We start from the raw sequence: 16,566 nt of genomic DNA on the forward strand, positions 1-16,566 counted from the left end.
TTAAGTAAAATGGGGTTTTTTCACATTTGAGTTACCTAGGATAACCTTGTTTGAGTGGTTACCAGAGCATCGTGCACATACTTAATTTAAAAAAAGAAAGAACTCTGATCTGTGATCACCTGAGAGCGCTGCTTTTTGAGGGGTAGTCATCCAAGTTTAACGTTATTTACTCATTCGTCATAAAACACATTTCTAAAGCAGGTAAAGACACGAGCCTTGATAAGGAGACACTCGTCATCATGAATTCCCTTATCTTTTTTGTTTTTTTTAATATGTTGTTGTATATATAGATGGTTCATCCATACACCAACCAAAAGCTTGAGACCTTCACGATAAGTCCAATTGTACATGCTTCAAAGATGTATCCAACTGCACTGTCAGTGCTCACACTTGTCCTGCAGCCAATAGTGAACACCAAGAGCATTCTCTTTTCCTGAAGTCGCCCACTGATCCCCTCTGTAACCAGATTATTACAACCTGCCATTACAGAAATCACTTGCAAAGTAACAAAGTTACAGCTGTTTTCATTTTAAATAGTTTTCAATTTAAAAAAAATTTGCAGTCTGATACAGAGGGCTAGGAGACCTGAACAATATGAAAGTGCTAGTATTATTAATTTACAGAGATCAGGCATCACATAGTGCTATGAATTATCCAATATGCTACATATGAATACAGCTGTTGATACCTTACAAATGCCTCTGGTTGCTTTTTTTCAAGGCTACTTGAAAAATAAACAATAACCTTGGCTTGTATGTACATAAACATGAGTTTTGTTTATGCTGAAGATAACGTTGATTTCACCACTACCAGAGGTATAATCTTATTAGGCCAAATGGCCATGACAGTGATAATGAAATATTTAGTCCCATTATCAATTCTAACGGTTAATCCCCCAAATTTTGTGTAAGTGAGAAAAAAACAACAGAAAAACAAAGCCAAAAAGAGTTGCTGTCATGGTATCCCCCTCCACGCTGGGCTCCAGAAGACAGCGCTGTTCAGAGCTTCTTCATCATCATCATCATCTCCTGCATCGTGCTCAAGTTCTTGGTTCGTTTTTCCCCCCAGCCACTTGTTGCAATTTGGTGCAATTTCCCCCATTTGACAGATTGAAGAATGACTGAGAAGAACCAGTTCTGGAACCACTACTTAAGGGAACAACACAAGCTTTTTTTTTTTTTTTTTCTTTTTTCTTTTTTCACTTCACTACAATCAGTCACGGAGTAATAAAAAGTAGAACAGATGACTCAATTCATTCCTGGAGCAGTGCCTCCAAAGTTGAAAGTAGATGGCACCACTGGCGCTGTGAACTTGTATCCGCCGTGTTTCTCGATCATCTTGGATTCTGTAATAAGATGGGCAATATATTTTTTAATAAAATAAAACAGCAGAAAACAGTTGTTTGCTCAAGATTTACTGCTGTCCAGCTATGCAGCTCACCCAAAACAACCAAGTAAAATCTTTATCTTTTTACCATGACAGGTACCTTGATTTACTCCCACTGGGCAGCCTTTAATATTTATTTGTTTATGCATGCCTATTAGGCCCCCATGAAGAAGGAAAAGATGGTCTAACCAAAGAAAGTCTGGAACAAACTGCTTGGCCATCACTGTGGTCCATTATCAAAGCTGCAATGGCGAGGAAGATGCCATTTATTACTGAAGTGGGATTTTAGACATGTTTTCTTTCGTGTGGCAAGCGTCAGATAATTTTTTTTTTTTTTTTTTTTTTTTTTTTTATGCCTTGCATTTCTGAGCCAATAATGGCTTATTTCAGTACATCAGTCTGAAATGCAATTAGATGGAGGCAGTGAATGCTAAAGTAGTTTTTATTACAGGTACAACTGCATCAACAACAATGAAAAAGAAAAAGCAGCACATACAAAAGCACTTTATTTTCAGACTTTAGAGCACCACAAGATTTAAATTGGCAAACTTGGGTAGTCTTAGCCGGGCCTCACCATGTGCTGCCCGTCTCTGATCTGCAAGTGTGGCGATGTCCTGAAGCTGTTTGCCCTGTTCCTCGTCGAGGGATTGTGTTAGCGCCTGGTACCATGCTGGGTCACGGGTCTGGAGATCTGCACCACATTGAGGTGACATCAATTAGTGAAAAAAAATACACATGCTTATAGTGGTTTGTTTTTAGGCCATCAGCAGCTTGTGGTCTTACTCTGTAGAATGACTTTGAAGATCTGATATTCGTCCACCAAGTTATCTTCGTCATCTACGGCTGTAGTGTAGCCCTCGAGTGCCGTCTCCTCTGCGTCGTCCTCCTCCCAGTCCTCGTCGTCTCCGTCCTCGCCTGCATGCTTTGCCAGCATCTCCAAGTATTCTTGGCCCTCCTCGTCAATGTCATCCTCGTCGCTACCCAGCTCCGCTATAATTACAGACGTAAGATGACACATTTAGACATTACCTCCCTGATTAACGCTGACCGCTTAGACACATTTAAAAGAAATAAATAAAAATCTTCATCTTACCATTATCATCCTCTTCTTCCCCATCCTCCTCGTCATCGTCTTCCTCGTTCTCATGCTCTGCTCGACAAGCGTACGCCCTCTTGAGGCCACTGAAAAGCAAGATGGCTGCTGGAAGAAGCTGGCTGGCCACCTGGTTGATGGCCTGAGGCCTGTGCTCGAGGTCCATGAGAGCACACAATCCCAGAATGCACATCTTCCTGTCATGGAGGCTGAGAGAGGGGTAAAAGCATTAAAAAGGTGCTGAATCTTCTGAGACTCAACAAGGATGAACAGTCAACACAAGATATACTGAGATAAGACGTTTGGGCCAGTCACTTTAATTTTATACTCATATTTTCACTGCCAGCAGACAGACTGTTAATAGTGATTTCAAGGTAACCTTTAAATCAACTAAAATTAAAATAGTCAGTTAATTCTGGAGAAGACAAATATTTTTCCTAAAAGGTGACTTTCCCTCTTTTTTCCTCAGTGTCTCATCTGCATATCCCTCCAGTCACACAGCAGCTGCACCGACCCGACATTTCTAAAAAAGAGCCATCGGTCAGATGTGACAACAGGCCGCTACATTAACTGCCATGTTGTTCTACACTTACTGAGCACCAGCATCAGTGAACCACAGGAGCAAAGCTAGACCCAAAGGTTCAGGAGTCTGGAACAACAGTTCTTTGTTTGTCGACGTTTTGAAATTCTCCACAAGCAAATGAAAAGCTCTCTCCCTTCCCTTGTTGGGAGGCTTTTATTGCAGTTTCAGTACCCAGCTCCATTAATGTAATCTCAACTCAGTATGAGGAGGGGAATATGCAGCAAAACAAGAACTAACGCAGCCATAAAAATCAGCAAACAGCGTCATAGAGCCTGATGCTGCTTGTAGACAACACCGTGATTCATTCCCAGTCTCTTCTTCACAGTGAGAAATACAGCTTATTAATCCAAAATACCTATACTATTAAAAGTTCTTTTACAAGATCAGTGACAAGCTAAATGGATAATAAAAACTAATAAACATATATGCAGCTATAAAGAAAACAAAAGCGCAGGGCTTTGTTAGAAATGGCCCTAACAGCCTGTTTTAAATTTACGAGTAGTCATTCGTGCTGATTAACAGTGATTACTATTCAATGTCAGTTGGGGAAATAAAAGCAAATGTGTTTTGTGCATCTTCAATTGCTAACTGGCACACACCTAAGCTGCGATTCGCAGTATTACAAACATCAGTCTTACCCCAGGAAGCAGTCAACGTCTTTCAGCCACTGGCTTATGAAGTGGTTTGTGATTGGTTCTGTGTTGTTGGGAAAGCGGAGATTCTCCAGAGTGTTGAGGAGCAGAGGAGGGCTGTAGTACAGTGCAGCAATGGCCACCTGGAGGCACATAGTCCTCAGCTCGCTGGTCTTCACCTCCCGCGTCAAACGCTCCAATGCAGTCGTCACAAACAAAGGCACAACCTTCAAGGGCAGGATGAAGTTTAAAAATAAATAAATGAATAATAATACAAAAAAAAAATCCCAAGCAGGAACTGTACAACAAAAATCTACTTTTACATTTTATTTCACAGCCAAGTGGTGATGCTCTTTTTAATGTAACAGCTCATTGTTCTGATGCGTAGATGCAGTCTTTATTTGACACTGACCTGATCAATGCCGCGGCCTTTGCACTGCAGAATGATCACTTCTAGGAGCTTGGCTGCGTGGCACTCTGGGTCCTCACCTGGATCGCCCGTCAGGATCTGTGTGAACACACAGGATGGTTTAACACCAAAATCGTGCTCAGCAACTAGTTTAGCCAGAATATAAAGAAAAGCAACCCATCTCACATTATGTAGGATCAACTGCAGCACCTTACCTTCTTACACATGCTATAGATTATCTCCAGGTATTTAGTGTCAGAGAGGAGGGTGTCTGTATCAACTGTGACATAGTTGTGAAGGAGAGGCATCATATCTGAAAGAAAGACAGTTATTCACTCAGCTGAACAGACAGACAAAATTACACAGGGTGTGAAAAATTCATTGGAAAATCAAAGTACCTGTGAAATAGTCAAAGCCATCCTGCTGGAAGACTTCATACACAAGTGGAAGGAGCTGCCACATCTGCGGTGACACCTGCTGGCAGGTGAGGCTGTGGGCCAAGGACAGGATCTCCTCGTAGAATTCTGGGGGTAAAATCGAAAGTGCATCACTGGAGGTAAACACGATCTGTTTACCACAAAGAGTTTAAGACCAGCATGCGGGAGGAATGTGGAAACACAGGAAGAACCGGTCTCCCTTACCCAGTACATGCTGCTGCAGCACAGTGCCGATGACCTGCAGGCAGATGCCCTCGAGCTGCTGGATGATCTGAAATAGCACAAAACATCAAAGAAAATTCAGAATTCACTTTCACTAAAGAAGATGCAGCTGTTGAGATCAAAACTATATTGCTTTTGCGTCACATAAGGCTCTTAAATTTAGCACGAGTAGTAAGTTACTTTTAATACTTTTAAGATTTAATAGAAAACAACAGTCTTTCGGATCCAAACCTTGTTATTAGGGGTGCAACGATACTCGTATCGATATTGAACCGTTCGATACAGTGCTTTCGGTTCGGTACGCATATGTATCGAACAATACAAATTTTTTTTAATTTATTTTATCAACTTTCCTTCTGACGATGCTGTCTGTGTTGAGCGCTCAGTGGATCTGCGCTCAACAGTGCAGCCTAGGCGGAGTAGTCCAACGCAGATTCACTGAGCGCAGGGCAAGCTAGCGAGACCGAAGTTAAGCTCTCCTTGCAACATGGCAAATTGAACCTCCCCCACCCTCATTCAGATGTGGTGTTTGGAACTATGTTGGTCTTCATGTGAAGCATGACCCTGAAGGTAAGCGCGTCATGGACTAAAGTAAAACAGTGTGTCAGATGTGCCACGCAATGCTCAATTACATTGGTGGGAACTAGTGTGTTAGCGCAGTTTGCTCGTTAACGTGTTGGCCGTTCAGCCCCACGCACGGGGCGATCCGCGGTAGCTCGTTAACGGAGATTTGCCGTGTTGTGGCGTTAATGTCATTTTAACGAGATTAACGCTGACAGCACTAGTGGGAACACAACAAATATGACTGCACATTTACTCCGACAGCATCCTAGTGCAAAGACAAGTGGAAGCAGACAAAAACAACAAGCACGCATGCTACAAACTTTACCCGAGTCATTTAGACAGCCGTTAACACATGATTCTCCTTATGGGGACCTGATATGTTTAATATGCTGCTGAGAATATAGCCCAGAAGAAGCGTATAGTACAGCTTTTATTTTGGAAAGAGCCATTTCTCTGTAATAAGCTCTCTTTTCCAAAGATGAGTGATTCCTCAATCAGATAGATTTATTTTTTTTATTATTTTGTTTCAGCAACATTAAATTTAAAAACTACTTTTGAGTTAAATATACATTTATAATTTTAATAAATGACAAATTAAAAGGCATGAACATTTTTTTGTATCGAAAAAAAATATCGAACCGTGACACCAAAGTATCGAACCGAACCGTGAATTTTGTGTATCGTTGCACCCCTACTTGTTATATGTGGAAATCTGAATTGAAAAGACAAATTTCCAGATCCACTTGGAAACTTTGGACTAGAACTCCCCAACTGTACTAACTGTAACCTGGGACAACACTTATCTGAGTCAATACCATCTGTGCTGTTAGGTCCTCTAATGCACCTACAGCCATTGAATTGGTTACATTTCCATTTTCCAAATCCACAGGTCAAATAAAATAATACCACTTTGGTGCAGCAAAGCAATGCATGTTGACAATCCTGAATTACAGAACCATTACGCAATTTAAAAAACCCAGAGTGCTTATTGACTGAGCAGCAGTAGTCCTGCGTTTCAGCAGACATGGTGGCAGCGTGCCCCGGCTCTATTTCTAGCGTCTGCCTCAGCCTCTGAGTCATTTTGAACATGGTGAGAACAGAGCGTGTTCCCAGGAGTTGGTGGGTGGCTCGAGTGTGTTGGCAGGAACGCTGTAGCAGCAGACCAGAGCCGCTTCCACAGAGGAAGTGGCACCGAGATGAGCGATCAGCCGGGAGGGGTGTACATGTGGGCAGCGGCTACGGTGGCTATGATGCTAACCTCTTTGTGGTCCTCCACCACACTCAGCAGTGTGTCGATGGTGTTGAGGATGCCCATGGCGGTCACAGCCTTGTCATCCCCTCCCTCCTCGTCAGGGCCCGTCTGAATCACCTGGTTGAACGTCATGGCCTGCCAGAGAGCAAACAGGAAAGAGCATTACGACTGCGTCTATGATGAGCAGAGTACTTTCTAGTGAACCTCATAGCAACACATGAATCATCAGGCAGGAGATTGGAGCCTTCATATTAATCACTTCTGAAAAGGGAAAAGCAACAAAAACAGGAAAAAAGAAAAAAAAAAGAAAAAAGATTTTGTTGTAGCTTTCTGTTAAAAGCAGCAAAGAGGAACCGCAGTCACTTTGCAAACATTCACCATCAGTGCATGAGATGGAAAATAAAGAAGCTAAAGGGAAGAAAAGTCAGAAACATGACAAGACACTTAATCGCAATACTCATTCTTGATTCTTCCTTTCCCAGGGATATTATATATTTATTAAAAATCAGGCCACTGGTACTTTATCTGTCATGAGAAACTTGCAATTAATCTTCAAATTCTTTAAAAAAAATGAATACAACATTTTTTTCCTTATGGGATGACAGCTCTCCTCATTTATTGCTCTATAGGAGCAGTTTTATGTGGCATCTTTGTGAGATTATGCCATGACAATGTAGCCTCCATCATGTCTGCACTTACCAAATGCTGTGTCATCTCCACTGCAATTGGAGTGACCTCCTCACTGTATTCACAGATCATCTTCTGTATGACATTAGTGAGGTCGTCATTCTCCGTCTCTCTGACGATGTGCAGGAGTGCCTGCATCACTGGCCGAATGAAGGGGGTGATGTATTCTTTGGCTAAAAACGACACAAGAAAAATGTTGTTAGATGGGAACTGAACTTTAGTGTTTTAGTATCACAGGCTCCATGACTAGATGATCTCACCCTTCTCCTGATTGCTAATGAGAACCTGTAGGGCGATAGCGGCCTCCACCTTAACTGGCATCTCATTGTCATTGATTAGACAGTTGCGGGTCAGCTCGAGGGCCGTTTGCAGATTCTGGTCATTTTTGAACTTCACCTCACAGAAGTAATGCAGCACCCAGCAAGCCTATGGGAAAAGGTGGCAGCACCACTGATTAAACACATCCTACATAAAGTTATTCCATGCTATTATCAAGTCTGACGACTGGTGATTATGTGGATTATGTGATCACTTACTCTGGCTCTCATGTATCCCAGTTCACTGCGGAACAGGGGGAAGACGTGATTCTGCAGCATGAACTCCATCTGGTCTTTGTATATCTTTTTCTGCATAAAACGAGGAAGAAAAAAAAAAAGTAAGTTTCACGAGGCAATCAAAACAGTTTACACTTGCAGTGGTTTGCAGAAAGAGGATGCTCAGGCTGAATTCAGATGATTGATAATTACACAGCTTCAGCGCTGATATTTTGCCCACAGCTAGGAAAGTATTAAAATGGACTGCAATAAAGTACAACCGAGTAAAGAGCAGTTTTCACCATCAGTGCAATATCTGCAACTGAACACATGAGTGAAAGTGGAACTAAATGTCTTTTAGTTTGTGCCTAGAAAACAGGATTTGCCAGATAAGTGGAGAAAACGGGCCAGTGGAGAGACGTTTACCTTGAGCAGGATTTCAGCCAGAGAGCCTATCATGTGAAGGGCGCCGTCCTTTTTCCTGGGGTCAGAGGTGGGGTCTGTGAGAATCTGGTAACAGAAGCCCATAGTCTTTTGCAGCACCTAAACAGAGTAAGAAGAACATTTTATTATTTTCTGGACCTCAAATACAGATTATAGGGATAGTTCTTTTTTCCTCCCTCTTAAAAGGGTACAAGTTTTTAATACAATTAACAAAAATGGCCTCACCTCTTTCCTCTTGTTGCAGGCAGTGAAGAGAAGTGTCTGGGCTGCGGTTGTTGGAGAGATAAAATCCTCGAATACGTCTGACAGAGACAGCACAGATTGGAGTAATTGTTAGTCATCACTCATGCACGGACTCTTTTGGATTTCAGGCATCGATCGTCTCAGCTTACCAAATTTCATGCGGATGTACTCGTATGGATCCTCCTGCCAGAGCTCCTCATCGCTATCTGTGTAACACATGAGGGGGAAAACCACGTCCTGAATGATGCCCTGAAAGATCAAAGTCACAATGGTCAGCAAGTATCAACACAGATGTCAGGTTTGTTCTTGGACAGAAACGGTACATCAAAGTTCTCATTGCAATCATTACAAATGGAAAGATGCACTTTAAACTGCAGTTATCAAGGTTCATTCACTGCTCTTTTTCAAAGTGTTCCAGAAACCACTAACAGTCTTATACATAATTGTGAAATATCTAGCACATTTAAGCATTTTGAATTTTTACCTGGATGTGTTGTTTGAGGTTTTTCCACGTCAGAGCGTGCGCTATGCCCTGGTTGATATAGTTGAGCGTCTGTTGGAGTACTCTGGGAGCCACATATTGCTTTTCCTTGTATTGGTATAACACTTTCAGCAGCACCTAGAGGCAAAGTGTGCAAAGAAACCCCTTACATTTGTGGGTTTCACTCCAAAAAACAAAGTTCAATTTAAAAGGTGAGATGCTGCTGCTCTTTCATCTTCCAAAGTTCTTACCTGCTGTGCACCGACTGCATATTCCTTTAGGAAAAGTTCAGCAAACTCTGCGTACTCTTTGGTTGTGTTTCCTGGGCTTCCATACCTGCAAACAGAGTATGAATGTTAAACCGAGTGACAATCTTTAGGGCTGAAGTATTAAAACACCATTAAATAGCACATTTACAGCCTGGTACAAAAAACTGGTTAGTTTCTTTCCTCATAATAACTGGAGGTGAGAATTTGTTTTGGGACACTGTAACGCTTAAAGTGAAGGGTGAGGAAGATTGATGTAGCAACACAAGCAGCTCTGGCGACTGCTGTCTAGTAGGATTAACTTATACTAATCCAAGTATAGTTCATCAATGTCGCTTCAAAAATGCAAACCCAGTCGGTGCGTTTATTTTTATTTACTTTTTTTTTTTTTTTTTTTTTTTTTTTTAAAACATGCAGTCTGTGTGTTAAACTTGCTCCTATGATTTGCTGAACAACTTAAGGGAACAATTATTGGATTTTTACCTCTCAAAGAGCCGAGCCAAGATGTGGAGGGCCCACTTCTTACACTTCCACCATGGAAGCTCAGGCCGCTCATCTTCATCGATCTGCATCGTCTCCTGCAGCACAGACAGGAACCAGTATCGCAGTCAGCATGCGGAGCAGGTAAATGTGAACACCTTGTGGAAACTGGAAGTCTTTTTTTTCCCTACTTACCAGAGGCACATCTCTGTCTACTACCGTCTTCAGGATTTCCATCCACTCTGTCAGGTTCTGTCTGTTGATGAGTTCCAGAGGAAGGTTGTACTGTGGAAGGAGACAAGGAAGCCAGTTATTTACTCCAGTGTCACCAGATATTAAGATGTGTGTCAAAGAAGGAGAATTAAAAATAAACAATGATTTTGCTGAACAAACCAAAGAATACCTGGAAGAGGGCATAGAGGATTTTAAAGATCTGTTTCTGTATGAGGACAGAGTCAGTAGAGTGGTCAGAGAGCAGCTGGATGAAGCGTTCTTTCAGCATGGGCATGAAAATGTGCATGGCGGCCACCAGTGGTTGACGCTCTTCTGGTTTCTTGTACCTGTTTCATACACAAGGTCCACAAGCTCAATGTTAGACCCAGGGCGTGTGGTATAAGACCATGTAAAGGTCAACACTGAAAACTCTGACTTACTCGTAGTTTTTGACAAGCTGGTAAAGACAAAGCAAGATGCCCAGCCACCCTGCACTGTTGTCTGACTGCAGGTAGAAGCCAATCTTGTCCACGATGGCCGTCCACTTGCCGGGGTAGTCATGCTTGATCATGTGGTGAATACATGTTGTCAGCTGGACCCTGAAAAGTTCAATAGATGACTTTCAGATTGGGTGACTTAATGCATTAAGTCACCCAAACTCTCCTCAGCTCCTCCTCTCGCTCTACTCATCCAGTGGGGTTTGTGGTTACCTGATGCGCTCGGGGGAGTGGATGATGGCCTCCACTATGTTGTCTCGAATGAACTGCCTGTCCTCCTCGGGGATGTTATTAACAGGCGTCTCTGTGCCTGAACCGTCTCCATCACTCCAGTGCTGGGTTATCATGTTCTTAAGGTAAATCACACCTGGACAGACGGGGAACACAGAGGTTACAGAACACAGCCCAGAAATGCAACACACACACAAACGGTGATCAACATCACAAAAAAAGATTACATTAGTTAGGCAGCTTCCAAATGAATGCACGGAAACCACGTGAAGAATGAAGAAGAGACTTAAAGGAACTCTGTTTCAAGTTTTGCTCCCTGAGGCTCTTTCGGTTATCTTTGAGATGTAGTGAAACTGGACTTTTAAGGAGTGTTGACAGCACTTCACTGTATAGGAAAGAGGTGTGACAGGTTTATGAAAAGACAATAGCTGATAGCTTTAATGTCAATGAAAGCAAACTATTAAACTGAAAACATGATTCCTACCATAACGTTTGAGAGACACTCCAAAGACTTATTCTGGGGAACGATATGTGAACTTATGAAAAGGACACATGGGTATACGATCCCCAGAAAAGGTAAAAGGCTGTATATCTGCCATCTTAAAATGGGTATAAAAATGGACAAATACACAAACTAAGACTTCAAGACAGACAGATTTTACCAAAGAAGAGCAATCTCAAATACCAGAAGGAAAAATAAAATGGAAAGCAAGATTTTAAAATCATACTTCTCTTCATGATGGGATATCAAAATAAGTCACCAACTTCATGCAACCCCTAAACTCGCACCCATCATCATTATGGCCGCGTACATCACAGCAATGTGAATTAAGCACCAAATAAAGCCTATGCTGCAGAAATAAATTCCCTCTGTAGGTCAGTTTTGAATGTAGCACCAGGGTGTCAGCTGGGTTCACATCTACAGTGTGGGGGCCTCACTATGAGGTTTGTGGCTCACAAGGAAAGGCATCTGAGAGAGCGGAGGTCAACACGAATGCCTACAGCAACTGCGAGTCAATCATAATCCACCCCATCAATGCTGATGGAGCACAGCCCTCCGCCCCCTTTCACCGATGACTACACTGCACAACAAAGTCCCTAGGAATGTGTCATAAATTAAATTTATGACCACGAGGAAAATGTGTTTGCATAATATACTTTCACCCTCTGTATTTACTTGGTAACAAATCTTGAAACACAACTCGCGCTGCACATCCTGTCAACACTTATTCAAATACAACTCAAATCTACATTCAAACATGATGCCCAGAGACAGCTGGCTGCCATCAATGCATCTGATCAATCTATTAATGGAAAAAAAAAATAATTATCTAATAACTGTCAATCACCACTAAAGCAGCGCCACTCATATTTCAAAAATTTAAAAAGCATTTTTGTTGTGTTGGACAGCCTACCAGCATCAAACCAGACAGGCTGCAAACAATAATCTGGCCAACCAAAGTGACTACATGCCAGAACAATAAATCAAGACATTAGTTTGTAATCAGCTTTACTGTTGATATTAGTCCAAAGCTTCTGTACAGTCTGGACCGCAAAATAATGTCTGACATTTTTTTTCCCCCTTATAGCTAAAAAAGTAATTTATAATACCTGAGCACAGATCTATAGCAGCTTAATTTGCTGGAAGAGCCATGTATTCTTGGGAGGTGTGTGCACAATAATTAAGATGCTATGTGTGCACTTTCTGTAACAACTCTGGCCCAGATTTTAACTTTGAGGAAGGTGTCAGTGGAGGGAAAGCTCTATGTTCAGAGAGCAGCATTTGACTGAAGCTATATTTAACCAACTCCACGTGTGCACTGCACTTCAGCGTGGTACTTTAGCCTCACAAAAACAAGTGTGAATCACAGATCATCACTTAATAACTCTCCCTTAAAAAAAAAAAAAAAAAAAAAAAAAAAAAAAAATTATATAATCGACCTCTTTAACTTGGGAATCGCAGGTAATAGATGTGTTTTCTTATTTAATGGAGTCTGACAAATTTAGAGTAAAGTTTAGGATAAAAGCGGTAAAAAAGTCAAACAGTAGCAAGGTGGATTCAGTGTATACATCAATGTATACCTTATACATTGATGGATTGCAATAACAGCTTAAAATAAACCAAAACATTAAATTAATTTACCTGACCAAGTCCTTGAGCACTGATCATGCTCAAGGACTGAAATTGAAGTGAGAACATTTTTACAGATGCTTAAAATAAATAAATGTAATCATGTCTTTTATTTGTGGATTTGGTTTCAAGTCACAAAATAGTTTGACTCAGAAAATACACTAAACGTATGAACAAAACATTAAACCCAATGATGAGTCACTTTTCTTTCAAAGAAAACAACTGCGATTAACAATAATTATTAACAAATGCAAAAACGTTTGGCCTGTTTTTTTTTTGTTGTTGTTTTGTTTTGTTTTTTTTAAATCCTACGACTGTATAATTATTTGTTTGCTGAGAAAGTTCTGACTCACCTGCTTGCCTGACAGGCAAATCCAGCTGATCAGTCATGGTGACGCGAAGCAGCGTGGACACAAAATTTACCCGAGCGTGACCCTGTAAGCATTGAAAAAAAATATATGTAAGCTGGTTATAAAGACAAAACATCTCCCCTCTCTTTGTTTAAAGAGTCATTATTTGCCTTCATTATTATTAGTATTTTAGACAAGATAGTAGAGCTGACAGGAAAGGAGAGACATAGAGCAGGCAGAGTGACACAGAGTAAATGGCCTGGGTTAGAATCAAACCCAGGCTCCTACAGTAGCCCTTCAGCATACGGGTAGCCCGTTTAACCAACGCCCCATCATCTCTCTTTTAGTACCGTTTCATGTGTGCTGGACTTCAAGTTAGTTTTAATTAATCTTTTTGAGCTGGCATTTAAGTATACTTGAATTGGTCCAAGTCTAACCTGCAGTTTGAGCACACACACTATGTACTCAGATAATCATACATCACTGTTGCTGAGTAACTGGAAACAGAAGTACATGACTTATTGTTACAAATCTGCAATATTATGATCTTTGAAGGATTTTTAAAAATAATTTACTACAGGGGGAGGAAAAATATCCCATAGCCAGAGTCAGTTTTACAGCATCAGACAAGACATTTTTCCAACCTAAAACATGATGAAGTACTAAAATAATCATCACCAGAACAGAAGCGACATCAGACTGGTACCTGCTAACTTGTACAGCCAAAAAAAGCATGATCAGTCTCTGATAAATACATTAATGTCCTGCAGCTCAAGGGTCACTGAATTTGATTTATCTTAAGCTTCATTCACTGTTCAACTGACAATTCTCCATGAAAAGCAGTGAGAGTTTATGACTAAGCAAAGAACCACATTTAGAAACCACAGATTTACTCCATCCTCCTCCAGAAGACATGACTTTTATTGAGAGAAGAAAAAAAAAAAAAAAAAAAAAACTCCAAGAGGTCCAGCCAGCTTTGTGAAAATACTCCGAGCTCTGCCATTCAAGGGAAGCAACACTAACAACGCTTACGTGGGTGTAAAGCAAAACCTTAGCCCCAAGCATTGCCAATAATACATAACTGAGACATTAGCGCCTGAATAATAAACAAACTCAACCATTTCATTCGGTACGCCCATGCAAGCTAGTGCACTTCCAAACAACAAAAAATGATTATTCCATGTTATGCTTATTAAGTTGGAAATGTGTCCAACTCCATCACTATACGACACCAGTTAGGTCCTCAATGGCACATGAAATTAAGACGCAATAACTTTTATTACAAACACCTAAAGCAGTCCAGCAAATCAGTTTGCTACGAAGTGCCAGGGATGGTGGTTTAATTTTACAGGATGGCAGGACTCTGTCCCGCATTTAATCCCCATTAACAAACCAAATACGCTCTCAGAAAAGTAACTCACGACTTAAATGACCTTAAAAATGTATCCAGTTGTTTTATACAGATTAATTTCCGTATAACAGAAATAAAACTAATTGTTAGTGTGACCAGACATTTTTTTTTTTTTAGTCACACAGTGCGGATGCTGCCTCGACCAGGATAGTTGCTAACTCTGAACTTTAGCTCATACGGACCTCGGAAAACCTATTTCGTTACACATTTCACGCAGTAGATGTGAAGCCCACGATTCTATAACGGGCGAAGCCAAGACAAACTGTACTAAAATAACCGATTATGTAAATTTTATTGCGTAGTTAAATACTGTGAACAGTTCAGGGACTGCCAGTGACACGTGAGCAGCTGCTATGTAGCAGAGCTACAGCAGCTCATCCAACAAGTAGCGAAGTTAGCTAGCTGACATTAGCCACCTAGCTAGACACCAATATCCCGCTGTTAAATACCCTGCCTTCCACTTGCCTTGCATTTGGCCGGCCTCTTTTGCCACTCAACAAGCCGCTCGAATCGTTCTTCCGCCGTGTCAGCCTTGAATTTAGTCGAAATTGTACAGAAACGATACGAGCACAGCTCACACTTATCGCTTCGGCAGGGCAACAACCGTTAGCTTCTGTAGCATTAGCGGCACAGCTGGCTGAAGATGAGGCTAATAGTGACGCTGGTTACTGCCACACGAGCGTGTTATCACCTAATCACAAAAAGGACTGATCACATCGCGTTTATCACGCAAAAAACCAGCAACTAAAGTCTGGGCAATCAGACAGTCTGCTAGCCGAGGGGGATATGAACGCCTGAACTGCCACACTAAAGGCAGTAGAGCCCAGCCTGCGTGATCGCACCATCTTGATGTTGTGAACGACCGAGGCCCGACCCAACCAAGACCGCGCCACAACTGCCTTCATCTTAACTTTTACCTCGTTCAGCTGTCGCTCCGCGGCCTCCCGCAGATTGGGGTCCATCGTACCCCTAAGGGCCTCGATCAAAGCGTCGGGATCCATCACGAAAACTCTGTTTACGGCTCGGATTTCAATATATCACAGCTCTATCAATTCCCAGTCACTGCGCACATGGACGCACGGCTCTCCGGTTACCCGGCGCGAAAGGAAGCAGTGAATGAAGTACCCGGATAGATCAGCGCCAAATTTGTGCAAGACGAACTTCCGGCAGCGCCCGTGGAGCTCTGGGAGGTGTAGTTTCCAGCTGCATGGTATCATATTATCTACTGAAATTCAAAAAAATGAGGAAGCTGACCCACCTACTGGCTGCATTTATTAAACGATTGAAAAAACTTTTAGTTTTAACGCCTTTTATTTCTTGATTTCTTTACATAAATAAAGGTCATTTAAGGCTATTCATTATGAAAGTCCCAGTTACAAAGCTTAGAATGATTTACATTCTCATTTGATAGTGTGAAATAAAGTTTCTATGACAGAATGCATGGATGTGAATGAGAGGGAAGCTTAAATGAGTTCAAATACCTGGGGCCAAACATCAAAAGCAATGGATGATGAGAGTGTCAGGGGTGATGCATGACAAAAGGATAGCAAGAATGAAAGCGAAGGTTTACAAGACTGAAGTGAGACTTTTTATATTGTATTTTTTGATGACAGTGGAACTGACAAAAAGACAGGATGTTGAGTTGGAGGTGGAAGACCATAAGATCCAATATTTTTTCATTGGGAAAAAAGTATGCCAGAGGGATATCCTTGTTTCTCAATAAGTCACCTCTAATGATGGAGACAAAGTTGTAGTGGCAAGTTTGTGCACGAGCAGAAGAAAGACAGTTGGTATGTTGTACAAATTATGTTGAATAAGGAGCTCCCAGGCAGGATAGAATAAAATGGATGCATATGGTATCATTTAATGACCCCTAAAAGGAGCAGCTAAAAGAATAAAAAAAACACACAGATGATTTGTGAACTTTGCTTGAAACTTACATTGGGATCCCACCCAAAGGTGTTAATCATATGCAATGATTTTCACTGCTATGCTGCCCACACGGACAACCCAAATCCGAG

General features: G+C 41.5%; 1 protein-coding gene across 2 annotated transcripts; it reads right to left on the reverse strand.

Moving 5' to 3' along the window:
- Nucleotides 1-240: 240 nt before the first annotated feature.
- ipo7 (importin 7) lies at nt 241-15,665 on the reverse strand. 2 transcript variants are annotated; one of them, XM_040010898.1, is made up of 25 exons: nt 15,463-15,665; nt 13,138-13,219; nt 10,636-10,789; nt 10,366-10,524; nt 10,116-10,272; nt 9,908-9,997; nt 9,716-9,810; nt 9,218-9,302; nt 8,970-9,104; nt 8,635-8,734; nt 8,468-8,544; nt 8,225-8,341; nt 7,802-7,891; nt 7,526-7,691; nt 7,278-7,438; nt 6,585-6,713; nt 4,745-4,811; nt 4,502-4,627; nt 4,319-4,416; nt 4,107-4,202; nt 3,701-3,921; nt 2,480-2,688; nt 2,170-2,376; nt 1,961-2,077; nt 241-1,345 (listed from the first exon to the last, which is right to left on the reverse strand). In XM_040010898.1, the coding sequence occupies exons 1-25, from the start codon at nt 15,544-15,546 to the stop codon at nt 1,248-1,250; spliced, it is 3,120 nt and encodes a 1,039-aa protein (XP_039866832.1). In that variant the 5' UTR covers nt 15,547-15,665; the 3' UTR covers nt 241-1,247. The 2 variants fall into 2 exon arrangements, with proteins under 2 accessions (XP_039866832.1, XP_039866834.1); XM_040010900.1 differs by lacking the exon at nt 15,463-15,665 and adding an exon at nt 15,011-15,150.
- Nucleotides 15,666-16,566: the final 901 nt, after the last annotated feature.

Source organism: Simochromis diagramma, unplaced genomic scaffold (genome assembly GCF_900408965.1).
Source record: "Simochromis diagramma unplaced genomic scaffold, fSimDia1.1 OVJJ01000603.1, whole genome shotgun sequence".
In the NCBI taxonomy this organism is placed as follows: domain Eukaryota; kingdom Metazoa; phylum Chordata; class Actinopteri; order Cichliformes; family Cichlidae; genus Simochromis; species Simochromis diagramma.